The 13,722-nt window shown below is 46.7% G+C and overlaps 1 protein-coding gene across 1 annotated transcript; it reads left to right on the top strand.

Annotated features, from left to right (window-relative positions):
* The first annotated feature begins 3,099 nt into the window (after positions 1-3,099).
* Positions 3,100-7,059, top strand: AURKAIP1 (aurora kinase A interacting protein 1). The gene is made up of 4 exons (XM_039508633.1): positions 3,100-3,245; positions 3,776-3,868; positions 5,351-5,802; positions 6,900-7,059. The coding sequence occupies exons 2-4, from the start codon at positions 3,817-3,819 to the stop codon at positions 6,999-7,001; spliced, it is 606 nt and encodes a 201-aa protein (XP_039364567.1). The 5' UTR covers positions 3,100-3,245; positions 3,776-3,816; the 3' UTR covers positions 7,002-7,059.
* The last annotated feature ends 6,663 nt before the right edge of the window (positions 7,060-13,722 follow it).

Here is a 13,722-nt window from a genome sequence, read left to right as displayed (position 1 = left end):
AGGCTGTCCCTAAATTACAACTTCCTTTGTCCTCTGCCTTCTGTACTTAGACCCTTCCCCCCAACTGGTGTAACTTCATGTGATGCAAACTCTAAAATCTTGGTAACTACCCCCAAAGTGCTCTTCATCTAGGCTGCCCCATCGTTACTGGCTGGACACTGAGTTGCTATTGCTCAGAACTACAGTCAAAGTAGGTTAAAGGTGCTGTGCTGTTAATCCAGTCACTGTAATGCTCTTCAGAGTCAGCTGATGCTGTCTTAGGTCAAAATAAAAGCTATTTTTAAACTCATTGTAGTTACAGCTTTTTTTTCCCCTCCTGGTTGTACATATCTAAGTCTCCTGCCTGTTCATTATGCCTTGTCGAGTGGGGGAAATGAAGCTACTGGTTGAAAACTGGTTCATAAGCTACAGCTGTGGGGGGTAGCAGCCTGTCCCTGTTCTGCTCCATATACCCGCTCATTCCTTTGATCTCCATTGGCAACCTGAAAGTGTCACCATGTCATAATGATCTGTCCATGGTCCAGTGCAGTGATGCACCAACCAGAAGTCACTTGCTGAGGGAATGTGTGTGTTTGCTTCGATTCACTTGACAGAGAGGTGCAAAAGTGAAACTGCAGGGTGGGTGGATAGTGCTTTTTTTTCATGCTATGTAAAGAAGGCACACAAAGCTTGTTCTCTCTCCTCTGATTAGCATGGGTATTTCTTGCCTTTAGAAATGTAGTTCTTGTTTACCCTAGAAGAGGCAATGTTGACTAAAACACTAGTGCAACTATATCATATGAAGCTAGAAGCCACTGCAGTTAAGAAGGGTGTTTTAGTTGAAGAGTTTGACAAAGTATTGGCACAGATGAGACATCCACAGCCAATGCATAGGGAGTATTGACATTAACAAGAGTGAGCCCTTCCTGGTCTCTCCAGTATCAGTTTAAATGTGGACAGGCTTCCCCCGGTTTGGATTGCCAAGCCCATCTTGGAGAAGAGCTTCCGGCTGGGAAGCTGCCCCAGGGCTCTTGCGGGGTGGCCTACTGGCTCTGGACAGTGTCATGGGTGGTGTAATATGAGGCCATCGATTCCTGTCATGGGGGCCTCTTCCTCCTGCATGGAATGTTCTCTGGAATTCAGCAAAACCCACCTCTAAGAAGTGCTGAACTTTGGAAAGGCAACCCTGGAAACCCCGCTAACCACTTCAAGAAAACGTTTATAAATGTTCAACAATTTTCTTCTGGGGTTTGAAGCAGCACTGATAAGGCTGGTGCCCAGAAGTCTTCTGCTCTTCTTCCCTGCGGCTTTCATGTTACCCCTGAGGTCAGTTTATTGTGAGACGGCCAGCAACAGGCTCAGAAATGCCCATTGGAGTTAGGCATGGCAAGAGAACGACCCATTCTGCTGTCTTTAAGCCACACTAGAGAGTGTGACCAATAGTTTTGGGTATGATAACTGGGGTAAAATAAATCAGAGTCCAATCTGATCTGCTGGGATGACACCAAATATAGGGAGGAGATATAATGGGTAGTCAGTAGGAAGCACAGGGAGACATCATCACAGGCGAGGGGCCGGGCTGCATGTTTGAGGGGGTGTTTCAAACATATTCCCCAAAGGAAATTCCCCAGAGAGGAATGTTTTCCTCAGAACACTCTGCTGTCATTCAATATCCCTGCTGAGAAGCTGCTTCAGGGAAACACTGAAGTCTTGTCCCTTTGGCAAGGAACATCAGTAGTACCCGTTCTTTCTCCCATTTCTGTTATGCCCAGGCCAGAAACAGCATGTGGAAATGTGGCCCAAGCATGCAAACGATGAGATTCCAGCCACTCTCCCTTTCCTCAGGCTAGGACCTAGGTAATTACAGACATGCAGGCCAACATGTGCTTTCACTGATTCAACATTTGGGTTTCAAACATGTGTGTGCAACATGCACATCTCTGTGTTCTCATGTGTATGTCTGGGGCTCAGCTGTGTGTGTTCATGTGGCTCTTTACTGCTCACCTGCATGTGTGTGTATAAATGCATGGAATGTGTCTGTGTGTGTCTGGGAGTCACCTGTGTGTGTGCCTATATGTGCCTACATCTACGTTCATGCATCTCTCTAGGGCACTCACCCATGTGTGCATGTGTGTGGGGGACTCACCCGTGTGTTACTGTCTGGGGCTCGTGTGTGTGTGTGTCTGGGGTTCACCCTTGTGTGTATGTGTGTGTATGTGTTAACTGTCTGGGGCTTGTGTGTGTGTGTTGCCGGCACAGAGTGCCCGAGGACAGCAACAGTGGGGTTTGTTGCCCGGTGTGCTTCGTGCCAATGAACACACCAAGGCGGAGAAGCAGACAAAGTTTATTTGAGATCTCAAAGCGATGCAAGGAGACAGGCACGTCTCAAATCAAGCACACAGCTACAAGCAGCTTTTCTCTTTTTATACATAACTTTAGCTAAGCTCTTCCTTTCCCCCCTCCGCCTTCCCCCCCCCCCCCAGCAATTACACTGAGCAGTAGCAATTACATGAAGTGGTTAAGTCATGCTTGGCATCTAACAGTCTAGTAACTCTTTTTGAACCCTTATCCTGTCTTATTCCCTTTGATCTGTTATCTTGCCCCTTAGCCAGAGGCATACAGGCCTCATTGTTATTTCCTGGTACCAGTGTGAGTGGGGTTGCACCTGATAACTAGCTGTTACACATTCCATTCTCTGTTGCTGGCTCGTTAGGTCGATTAAAGTTCAAACATGGAAGGGCTTTGGTTCGACATGGAGTGACTTTGGTTCATTCAGGCCTAGTGCAAGAAGGCTTCATTGACACTCGTGGTCTTCCACCCTCCTGAGTTACCTGGGGTTATGCCTAGTGACACCAACATATGTGTGTGTGTGTGTGTGTGTGTGTGTGAGGGGGGGGTCACGCTTGTGTGTGTGTCTCTGTGTGTGTGTGTGTGTCTGCCTGCGGCTCTCTGCTGGCTCCTGTCTGTCCGCCGGCTCTCGGGGGTGCCAGCCTGGCCGCGTGCCTGGCCCACGTGCGTCGCCCCCGGTTCGCCCCGTGCAAAGCCCCCCCCCCGGCCGCGCTCGCTCCGGGGACAGCGGCCATCCCGTACCGAGCATGCGCAGTACAACCTAGGGCGCAATCGCGGGCGGGGGGACAGTTTATGCTGCTGCACCGGCCGCTGGGGCCGGAACGCGGGCGCTGGGGCGCGGGGCCGGGCGGGCCGGAGCGTCGCCGGAATTTCCGGAAGCCGGGGTTTGTGCGGGGCCCGGCGGCGGGCCCGGGATGGTGAGTGCGGGCTCGGGCCCTCCCCGCTGGGCTGGGCTGGGCTGGGCTGGGGGCGGCGGGGCTCATTCCCCGGGTCCCTGTAGTAACGGATCTTGGGGCCGGGCAGCGGTTGGGGTCGATGGGTGGTGGGGTCTGGGGCGGGAGCGGTTGGGGTCGATGGCCGGGAGGGGGCTGGGGAGCGGTTGGGGTCGATGGGCGGGAGCGGTTGGGGTCGATGGGCGGGGAGCGGTTGGGGTCGATGGGTGAGGGGCGGCTGGGGCGGGGGAGCGGTTGGGGTCGATGGGTGAGGGGGGCGGCTGGGGTTGATGAGTGAGGGGGGGGCGGGGGAGCGGTTGGGGTCGATGGGCGGGGGGGGCTGGGGCGGGGGAGCGGTTGGGGTCGATGGGCGGGGGCTGGGGCGGGGAGCGGTTGGGGTCGATGGGCGGGGGGGGCTGGGGCGGGGGAGCGGTTGGGGTTGATCACGGTTGGTGCCTGGCTGAGTTCCTTCCAGCTTTGTGTAGTTCACTGAATGACGGTTCTTATGTTGGCAGTCGTTACTGGTTCTGACAGAGGGAAGAAATCAATAACAAATATGTTGATATCACGGCTAACATCTCAGTTAGCGAAGGCCTCACGATTTGCAGGTAAACAGAACTGTGAAACTAACACACACACACACACACACCAGTTCGTCTGTGTTAGAACTCATAGTGCAAAACCGAATTTGAAGTTTTCAGGGGTAATTAGACTTCCAGAGTTTCTTTTGCCAGCAAGCATTACAAGTCAGGAGAATGAGTCATTTGTGCTGAAGAACAGTAGGTCACTAATCCTGCTGCCTGGCATGTATTGACACTATTGTGAGGTTTTGCCTTAATTTTATATGTGATCATAAGGGGAATGAATGTATTTTGGAGCGGAAAGGTTGAATCTTGAGATTTTGTTCAGGTTCGTAGGGTCTTTTTATATCTGACTTTTTTTCCTACTCTACATGCAGGGGTAACTTCTTTAGCTTAATTTTAGCTGGTTGAATTGTACCCTTCTCCTTAAGGTAACGTGCACATTTTACATTAGTTCAACTAATGGGTAAATTACAGTTTAACCGCTTCATTCTTTAGTGTTAAACTGTTTTTGAACATAGTGGTCCAAATAATTATTTGAAATTTCCTGTGTGTATTTTAACTATGGGCCCACAAAAGCAACATCAGTAACTATATACTGTAGTTATACCACTATGGTATATTTAAGTTAGGTTTTCCCCTTCTCATTCCTCCCTAGCCAAACACGTGCCATGGACCTGTCTTATCATCTGCCCCCTCTCTTGGGTGCACCACTAGGAGCTCCTCCAACTCCTGAGTGAGTGAGGGAGAGAGACAGAGCTAGGCTGGGATCTTCCCACAACCCACCCCCTACCCCCTAGTGCACTTGGCCCCAGCATTCCAGTCTTTCCCTCTGGGGAAACCATGAGATGCAGGAGCCTTCCATCTCCTGGGGAAGGAGAGGGGAAAAGAGCTGGATTGGCCTCCCCTCAACCAGACCCACATGACCATATCTTCCCAGAGATGATAACCCACTGCTGCTGCAGGCCACCGTAGTAGAAGTCTGTACTGCAATTCTGAAGGTTCAGGGTTCAAACCTGGCCTGCCGGTGGTGCACGATTTGTGGGTTGTTATAGTTGTACACAATAGAATTTGTCTTTTTTTCTTTGAACAAACAAATTAGAAAATTGCATCCAAAAAACTATTAACCTAAATTACTTTCTCTTGCGAACTCACCCACTCAGAAGTTAAGAAATGCCACTTTTATGCCTCCCAATGCAACTTTAATTTGACCCCTTGTGTGTATGCATTGATACAGTCTTTAATTACGTGATTGCATACTATTTTTTCCACATGACCCCTACCTCTTTCCGCGAACAGAATGGATGCACAAGGGGTGGAATTACGGTTGGACAGGCGAGAGTAAATTTGGCATTTCCTAACTTCCAAATGGTTGAGTTTGCAACCTAAATAACTTTTAAAGTAGCTTTTTGGGCATAATTTTAATATTTAGCTATTTTAAAACTAGACATTCATGTAATGTGTTCTTCAAGAAGTTTAACTCTTAAACAAAACTCTTGTTTCTTTAAGGACATTTTTTGCCAAGATCAGTGTCTTCTGTTCTGTGCTCTGGTCCTACATCTGCAAATTACAGCACACAACCCTCTGATAAGAATGGAGCCCAACCTCAGCGCTGGTATGCACTGGACCCTGAACTGGAAGAAATGCTGGTCCCCAGAAAAATGTCCATCAGCCCTTTAGAAAGCTGGCTGACTGTTAGATACTCCCTCCCTAAAGTGGAGATCATCAATGTTCATGAAAAGCTTAGTTATGAACCTACCCAACAGTATGACTGTCCCCCATGTGAATGGGGAGCTGATGTGGAAGAAGAGGACGGAGAAGTCAGCACTAACAAGGTTGAGTGTAAGAATGTGTTGAAGATCCGCAGGAGGAAAATGAATAGGCATAAGTACAAAAAGCTGCTCAAACGAACACGTTTTTTGAGGAGGAAGATACTAGATGGTCGCAGGAAAAAACGTCAGGTGAGATTGGGTTAAACAGTCCAGCAAATCAACAGAAGCATATTTTCAAAAAGTGGCTGGCACTTTTTTTAGATATGGCTAGCAGTTTATGTGGTGCTTTTGATCTAGAATTGACTTGTGAAAAACGGCAGCAATCTGATTGGAACAATTCCAGTGCATTGGGCTGGTGGCTTTGCAGATCATGCAGGTTTCGGAACCCTCTGAACTTTTTGGCTTGTTTTTTTGACCTGGATGTCCTTGACCAATTATTTAATATTTCTGTAGCTGTAAAGAGATGTATTAAACTTTGAATGATACATCACTATGCATGGTGATCTATCTTGACCTTCAAATAATTTGAAAAGAAGAATGGTTACGACTTTTGCAGTATATAAAGATAATCTGTCGACATATGCACCAATGAGTAGTACACGTGCCCAAGATGTTTGGATAGTTGGTGTAATAACCATTTTCTACCTGTCTTGCCAGCATCCTCAGCTGATGTACTAAGGAGAAAATATCACACTGCACTCCTGTCTAGAAGCATTTTACTTTCTAGAATGGGGGGATGGGGGAGGGGGGCAGGAAGGACATGGGTCCACATTGACTGGCAGAGGCAGATGCAACTCCACTGGTTGAATGGGCTACTTACTCTGCCTTTCCACAGCCCACAGGTCTTCCATACTTCAAATTGTTTCATCCCCGTTCTAGTCTTTCTCCCACCACACATGTCCTTAGCAGGTGTTTGTGTCTTGTTAGTCCCAGTTAACCCCTTCAAGTTTAAAGAGTCTGGGTTAAAGGTCCCCTTTCCTTTCTTGATCCCTGCTGGATACTGTTTTTTTTTTTTCTTAACATTTGAACTCCTTAAATATGTCTCTGTTTTCAGTATTTCTAATGGGGCATTTCTAAAATGCAGTTATACGGCATTTGAAATGCATTTTCTGCAATAAGAACTACAGTACACTATGAGAAGCAGGACAGGCTGCCTAGGTAACGTACTGCTTCCTTTATACAGATAACACCCAGCTTCTCTTTAGGATACTTCTTATGTAGTGGGGTGTCTTGGTTTGAACGTGTCACTTCCAAGAGAGCTCACAGTTGTCCCTTTTTCTTTCCAGGCCAAGTTTGAGAAAGATCTGAAACACATCTGGAGAAGAGCTGGGTTGAAAAAACCTTCTGAGGGCTGGCAGCTTCCCAAGATATTTGTGAGAACTAAATGACTGGAACACCTCAACTGTGTTTTGCCATTTAATTGTAATTAAAGGGTATTTAAAATAAGTCAAAGTTCTTTTAACTTTGTCCTGAATGATGAGACCAGAGGGGTGTGAATGTTTAAAATCTTGGTGAGGAGATCATTCCGAGCCCTGTGCAACACTGGTATTGAAATAATAAAATGCCAAAAATAAAATAATTAAAAAATAAAATAAAATCAAGCATGCGGGCATAGTAACTAAAAATGACCTGAGTTAAAAATCAATTAGTGGGTTCATTAGCTCAAGTCAGACCTCTGTCTCCCAGCGCCAGCCCCTCTGTCTAGCTGCATGGAGAAGAGAGAAATAGAGCAAGTAAGGTTCTGAATAAAATGACCCAACCCACAGGACTTGCCAGTTCTGAGGAATATTCTCATGGAGTTTCAGTCAGAGCTGGTTTGGGACCAATTTGCTGTGAGGGTCAGAGATCCAGGCCGATCCAGCTGTTCTCATTTCTCTTAGTGCAAGGCATAAGGCAGAAGTGATCCTGCACATACCTTCATCCTAGATCAGGGCCTTTTTGTATTGGTAATAAGTCCTTGAAATGTAACCACCCAAGTATATGGTATCCAGTCCCAAGTGGGGGTGTGAATGTGATGGGCTTTGTTACCTTGGTGGAGATGGAACGACAGCATCACAAGTGTGATACAATAGTCTTAGTATGGCGAGAGGGAAGCAGTCCCTGCTGCACCAATGGCCTCTGAGTGTGAGGGGGATTGCACCTCATACTGGTGCAGAAGACAGGGTCATGTGACCAGCACATCTCAAATGTTCCTGCAGGAGAAGCTCCCTGTTGGTTGTAAAATAGTGTCTCATTCTCATCATACATCCTGCTACAGGATGCCTGCTGCTTGCTTCTCAAGACAGAAATAATGCTGTTCACAGGCTGTAGCAGAGTTGGGGCAGGAGTGGAAGTTGCATTAACCAGCAGGCTCAGTGAGTAGCTTCTTCACACGAAGGCATCCAGCAGCCGTTCTGAAGAGAAGAAGCAACTAAAGATCTTTATTTGTATTGTCTAAGCCATTTTTAGTGGGGGTCCAGAGTCCTGGCTTCTGTTTTTGGCCCTGCTTTGACTTGCACTGGGGTGCTGGGGCAAGTCACTTTCCTTCTGTCTTTCCATCTGAGAGGTGAAATACAATATCCCACCAGAGACAGATGATGAAAACAATTAGAGGTGATGTCCTATGAAGAGAGGGGGAAAGACTAAGTCTTTTGAGTTTGGAGGGGTTATGTTAGAGGTATACAAAATAATAAATGGTGCATAGGTGATAAATTGGGTACTCCTGTTCATTCTTTCATAATCCAAGAATAAGGGGACACCTGATTAAACCAAAAGGCAACAAAATTAAAAGCGGATAAAAGTATATACTTAACTACATTGGCCTGTGGAACTCATTGCTACAAGGTAATATTTAGACTAGCTGATGGGAATTTGGAAGAAATGTCTCATGTGGCCAAGTTACTTTGCAGTGAACATTTATGGGGTTCTGTGCACTTTGTTCTGAAGTATCTGGCGCTGGCCACATTCAGAAACTGGATATTGGATTAGATGGACCGTGGTCTGATTAGGATGGTAATTTCTGTTGTATCCTTCTTTAAGTCATCTGCCAATGCAACCAAAAGACACCTGCTACTCTTCTTCCTGTCAGTAGATGGCAGTAGACTCAAGGCCTCCTAAAATGCTTTGGGAGTTGTAATAGGAGCCTGCTGGATAATTTTCTAGTTCTTGTATTTTAAAGAATTGGGGTGTGTGTAAAAATCCTTATTCTTGACAGAAACATATTGCTATAATGGGAGGTGTATTCAATTGATGTGACCCCTGAGACACACGCAGGACTAGAACATTGCTAAGGCTGGCTTTCCAGACTATAGGCTCAAGTCTGTTATTAGCAGGTGGCTTTGATCAGGGCTTTAAAAACAACCCCTTGCCTCCTCGTAAAGCTTTAAAGAGGGCTACAGCTGCAGTGCTTTTTAACCCGCTCAAACAGGGCTTTTTTCAGCCTATTCCCTCAGGGCTCCAATAAGGGGAGCGCTTAACCCTCTGCCTTAAAAAGTCCCTGTATGTAATGCTGGCTCTAGCCTTCAGGGGCGTGGTTAATATTCAGCAGGCATCCAGGGGTTGCTAAAAAGTCTGAACGTTTTACAGTGTAACTGCACAAAAGTGCCTTGCTGTCAGGTCCTTTCAGTCTGGCCTCCTCTCTCTGAGCAGGTGCCTAAAGTATTAGCTCATTTGGAGTGAGGCCCCTGGGTTTTTATTTCCCTTCATGCTCATTCTTAGGGGCTGTGTTCACAGCTCTGTCGCTCCCATTCCTGCTGCTTTTGGGACTGGCTCTTAGGCCTCTCGCTGATTGCCCTCCTGTCAGAAAAATCTGTCTGCGTGTTTCTAGGGTGCTGGTTGCTGTGGTATCTTTGGGAGGGGGGTCTTCAAAATTACAAGCAAAATCCTGTCCCAAAAGACTAGCCACCGCCTATGCCTCATTTAACACGGCTGTGCTGCTGTGATGTTCTCTGCTCTTGCAGCCTGAGCAGACAGAATCCTGTGACTCTTGCTTTTATTCCAGAAGCACTGACATGCCATCCCAGCTTCCAGCCTAATGGGTGTGTGAGTGATTGGAATGTGGCACCAGGTGTGAGGTGCGTGTGTCCCTGACTTTCCCTGTGATAATCTGTTGAATATTGATAGTGGTGCCACAAACATGGTTGTACTCATCCTCTTTTTGTACCTCGGAGGTGAACATACAGAGACTGGCCATGTACATCAAACACCCATGGCCATCTTAACCAATTCCCCCTCTGCCCCCACCTTACTATTTCAGGGGGTGCAGAGTTGGGTTCAGGGCTTTGTGGGTTGGAATCTACTGAGCATGCCACAGGTAAGAACATAACATTCAAAGCTCTTCCGTCTTTGGGTAGGAGAGGAGAGCAATGTCTGTCATTGCACTAGTCACTCTGTAAGCCTGTGGAACACAAAGCAGTTCACTGCAGTCATGGCTGGTAGCTCAAGAGTGGAGGGAGGGACGTGTCATATCCTGGGATTAGCCCCATAGCGTTAAAGCCACCTCTTGATATGTCACCCTGTTCTTTAACACCGAGTCAGCTGCTAGGAAAGAGAATTCTGAAACACTTGAAGTTCCATGGCACAGACCTCATACAATTCTTCACCTAGAAGAGCTGGATTGTTTCGTTACAGGGCAGTCGCCGTGTTCCAGCTGGAGGTCTCTGCAGTGAATTCCATCTCTTCACTAAGTAGAAGTCTGATTATATCTGCCCTCTAAATCATAGTTCAGTGCATAGAGTCATCATCTTTACGTCTACTAAACATAGTGGCAGCCTAATCTGCAGGTTTATGGAAGTACTGTGTAATTTGCAATGGTGTTTACAAATAAGCCCCAGTATGTTCCTATATAATTAAAGGCTGGGGACAAGACATTTGTGCCCTGCTCTTAGTAGTATATATATTTTTTCTAGGTGGGGTCGCATGGTTAAATCATGGTTATCCTAAAGCAGTGGTTTTCAGCCTTTTTTTATTTGCAGACCCCTAAAAAAAATTTCAGAGAGGTGTGGACCCCTTTGGAAATCTTAGACATAGTCTGCGGACCCAGGGCTGAAACTCACTGTCCTAAAGCATGGTGGAAGTCTCATGCTGTTTCAGTGCCAGACACTATAAGGACACACAGACACACACATTCACCCTCTCATTCTCTCTGTGTAATCCTCCACCAATACTAAAATCAACATGTCCTAGCTCACTCAATCACAGATCAGGTTTTCTACCCTAATACAGCCCTTCATCCCTTGGGTTAACCTGCTCCTGCTCTTGTTGGGGAGGAACAGATGAAAGAAAGTTCCCTATATTTGTCTGTAGGGGGAGCACCAGCACATAATATTCCATTCTGGAAACCTTATTATGAATTTCTACTGTTCTAGAAATATAAATATGCCTATGTGCGTATGCACACACACGTGTACAAGTATGTGTAGCTATGGTAGCAGCTGAAAGCCTGTGGAGGGGCAAGCTTTGACCTTTATCCTACTCAGATAAATCAAGAGGTTTCAAGGATTCTTCCTTCGGCTCCCTATTATGGTTGAAAACCAGCAGGAGGCTGCCAGAGGAATCCATGCTAAGTATTACAGAGGCTGGAGCTATCCAGTGAAGACAACGTGATGGATGTTTGAAACTGGGATTCAGCCATCGCTCAGGAAGGAGTTCAGAAAACTGGAATATGAAACGAATTACACGCACGCACCCCCTCCCCCTCCGTGCTTGGGTTGTGTGTGCTTGGATACAGAGAGCAAACTAGACTGTTGAGCAGAATATTGGCTCTCATTCAGTCTGGTAGTTTTAGCGTTTGGATTAATGTCGTTACAGAGCTACCTGGTTTGAACTGAAACCGTGGTTCGGATCTCAGGTAGGAATACCGGTGCTCTCCAAAGAGATATAAAGGGGCTGTATTTTGTTCCCCGTCAGTCAAAGCAGTGTATAAGCCTCACACAGATGGCCTGCTCTCTTCCCAGAAGTGCAAGACACCGCAGCATTGTGACTTAAACAGCTGGGATGGGCTGAATCTGCTGCAGAACTGGCAGCTCATAATGGTGATGGGCGAACTTCAGAGGGACTGGGAGGCTCTCCCCTTTTAGATACATGTGGCTGTTGTCAGTGTGGTAGCGAGAATCTCGAGTCCAGATTTGTGTGTTTCCCAGTGGTTTCTGGTTGTGAAATAATAGCTCCTGCATTCAAACAGCATGAGCTTAAGATACCTGTCAAATGCTGGGGCCGATCCTCAGCTGGTGATGATCGATGTAGTTCCCTTGACTTCACTGGAGATGCATTGATTTATAGCAGCTGAGAATCAGGCCCATTATGTCAGTGGACTACATGGCAATGGGGTAGAGCCAGTGTAGACAGAACGTGCTGGCCACTGGCTTTTTAACCACTGGAGCGTCCACTCCTGTTCACAGCAGGTCTAAACGCTATGGTGAAAATAACTCCGCAGTCCGCAGGGGTCTGGATGCACTAGCAATCGCTCCATTGGTACCAGATTCTCACTACCACATTGACAACAGCCACATGTATCTAAATGGAGACACACTCCCACCAATCAAACTGGAAACCAGTTGCTATCCATATATGGAGTAAAGCCCTTTGGTAACGAGTATCAAATTGAATGGCTGCCTACCGCACTCAAGATTCCCAGGTGGTCTCCTATTCAAATACTAGCCAGGCCGGGGATGGTTTAGCTTCTAAGGTCAGGCAAGATCAGGTGCATTTAGTCCGATATGGCCATGAATATCAAATTGAAATGGATGAAAGATAGCAACAGTTACACCCTGTGTTAGGCACAACACGGCAGCGAAAACCACGGTGTGAAAACCACGCCTGAGTCAAGTGATCCTGTTCCATGTGCTGCATGTGTAAAGCATTAGCTTGGCTGTCTTCTGGGCAACTTTGACAGCTTGGGTAATTCCTACCATATAAGTAGTGATGGGTGACCCTCCAAAGGTGTGAAATTTGGGTTTGAGTCAGAGGAACACAGATTTGAGCTGCTTATTCAAACCATGGGCTGAAAATCTGAGAACAGGCTTCTTGGGAATATTTCTGCTCCAGGCTGACTTTAATCAGCTCTCAGCCCATGCTTCCCTGGGTTCTGAAACTGTCACCAGCCCTGCTGGCAACTCTGATTGGGCTTCCCCTCCCAGTGGCAGAACCAAAGGGGGAGACCCTGCTCCCGTGTGAGCCTTGGAATAGTTCAGGGAACCACTACATACAAGAACAACGAGGAGTCCTTGTGACACCTTAGAGCAGGGGTAGGCAACCTATGGCACGCGTGCTGAAGGCGGCACACGAGCTGATTTTCAGTGGCACTCATGCTGCCCGGGTCCTGGCCACCGGTCCGGGGGGGCTCTGCATTTTAATTTAATTTTAAACTAAATTTTAAACATTTAAAAAACCTTATTTACTTTACATACAACAATAGTTTAGTTCTATATTATAGACTTATAGAAAGAGACCTTCTAAAAACACTAAAATGTATTACCGGCACGCGAAACCTTAAATTAGAGTGAGTAAATGAAGACTCGGCACACCACTTCTGAAAGGTTGCCGACTCCTGCCTTGGAGACTAACAAATTTATTTGGGCATAAGCTTTCGTGGGCTAGAACCCACTTCATCAGATGCGTGGAGTGGAAAAGACAGGAGCAGGTATAAATACATGAGAAGATGTGAGTTGCTGTACCAAGGGTGAGATCAGTCTAACGAAACAATTCAATTGACAGCAGGATACCAAGGGAGGAAAGATAATTTCTGAAGTGGTAATGAGAGTGGCCCATTTCAGACAGCTGAAAGGAGGTGTGAGTAACAGTAGGGGAAAACGAGTATTGGGGAAATTAGGTTTAGGTTTTGTAATGACCCAACCACTCCCAGTCTTTATTCAGGCCTAATCTGATAGTGTCCAGTTTGCAAATTAATTCCAGTTCTGCAGTTTGAAGTTGGAGTCTGTTTTTGAAGTTTTTTTGTTGAAGAATTGCCACTTTTAGGTCTGTTATTGAGTGACCAGGGAGATTGAAGTGTTCTCCTACTGGCTTTTGAATGTTATGATTCCTGATGTCAGATTGTGTCCATTTATTCTTTTGCATTTAGACTGTCTGGTTTGGCCAATGTACGTGGCAGAGGGGCATTGCTGGCACACGATG

Source organism: Mauremys reevesii, linkage group 21 (genome assembly GCF_016161935.1).
Source record: "Mauremys reevesii isolate NIE-2019 linkage group 21, ASM1616193v1, whole genome shotgun sequence".
Classification (NCBI taxonomy): domain Eukaryota; kingdom Metazoa; phylum Chordata; order Testudines; family Geoemydidae; genus Mauremys; species Mauremys reevesii.
The sequence above is the reverse complement of the archived record's forward strand: the minus strand, read 5'-3'. Positions and strand labels throughout refer to the sequence as shown.

Coding starts and splice junctions, on each gene's coding strand:
- AURKAIP1 (XM_039508633.1), top strand. CDS start 3,817: ATGTTGATATCACGGCTAACATCTCAGTTAGCGAAGGCCTCACGATTT. Junction 3,869..5,350: donor GAAGGCCTCACGATTTGCAG/GTAAACAGAACT, acceptor TGTTTCTTTAAG/GACATTTTTTGCCAAGATCA. Junction 5,803..6,899: donor GTCGCAGGAAAAAACGTCAG/GTGAGATTGGGT, acceptor TTTTCTTTCCAG/GCCAAGTTTGAGAAAGATCT.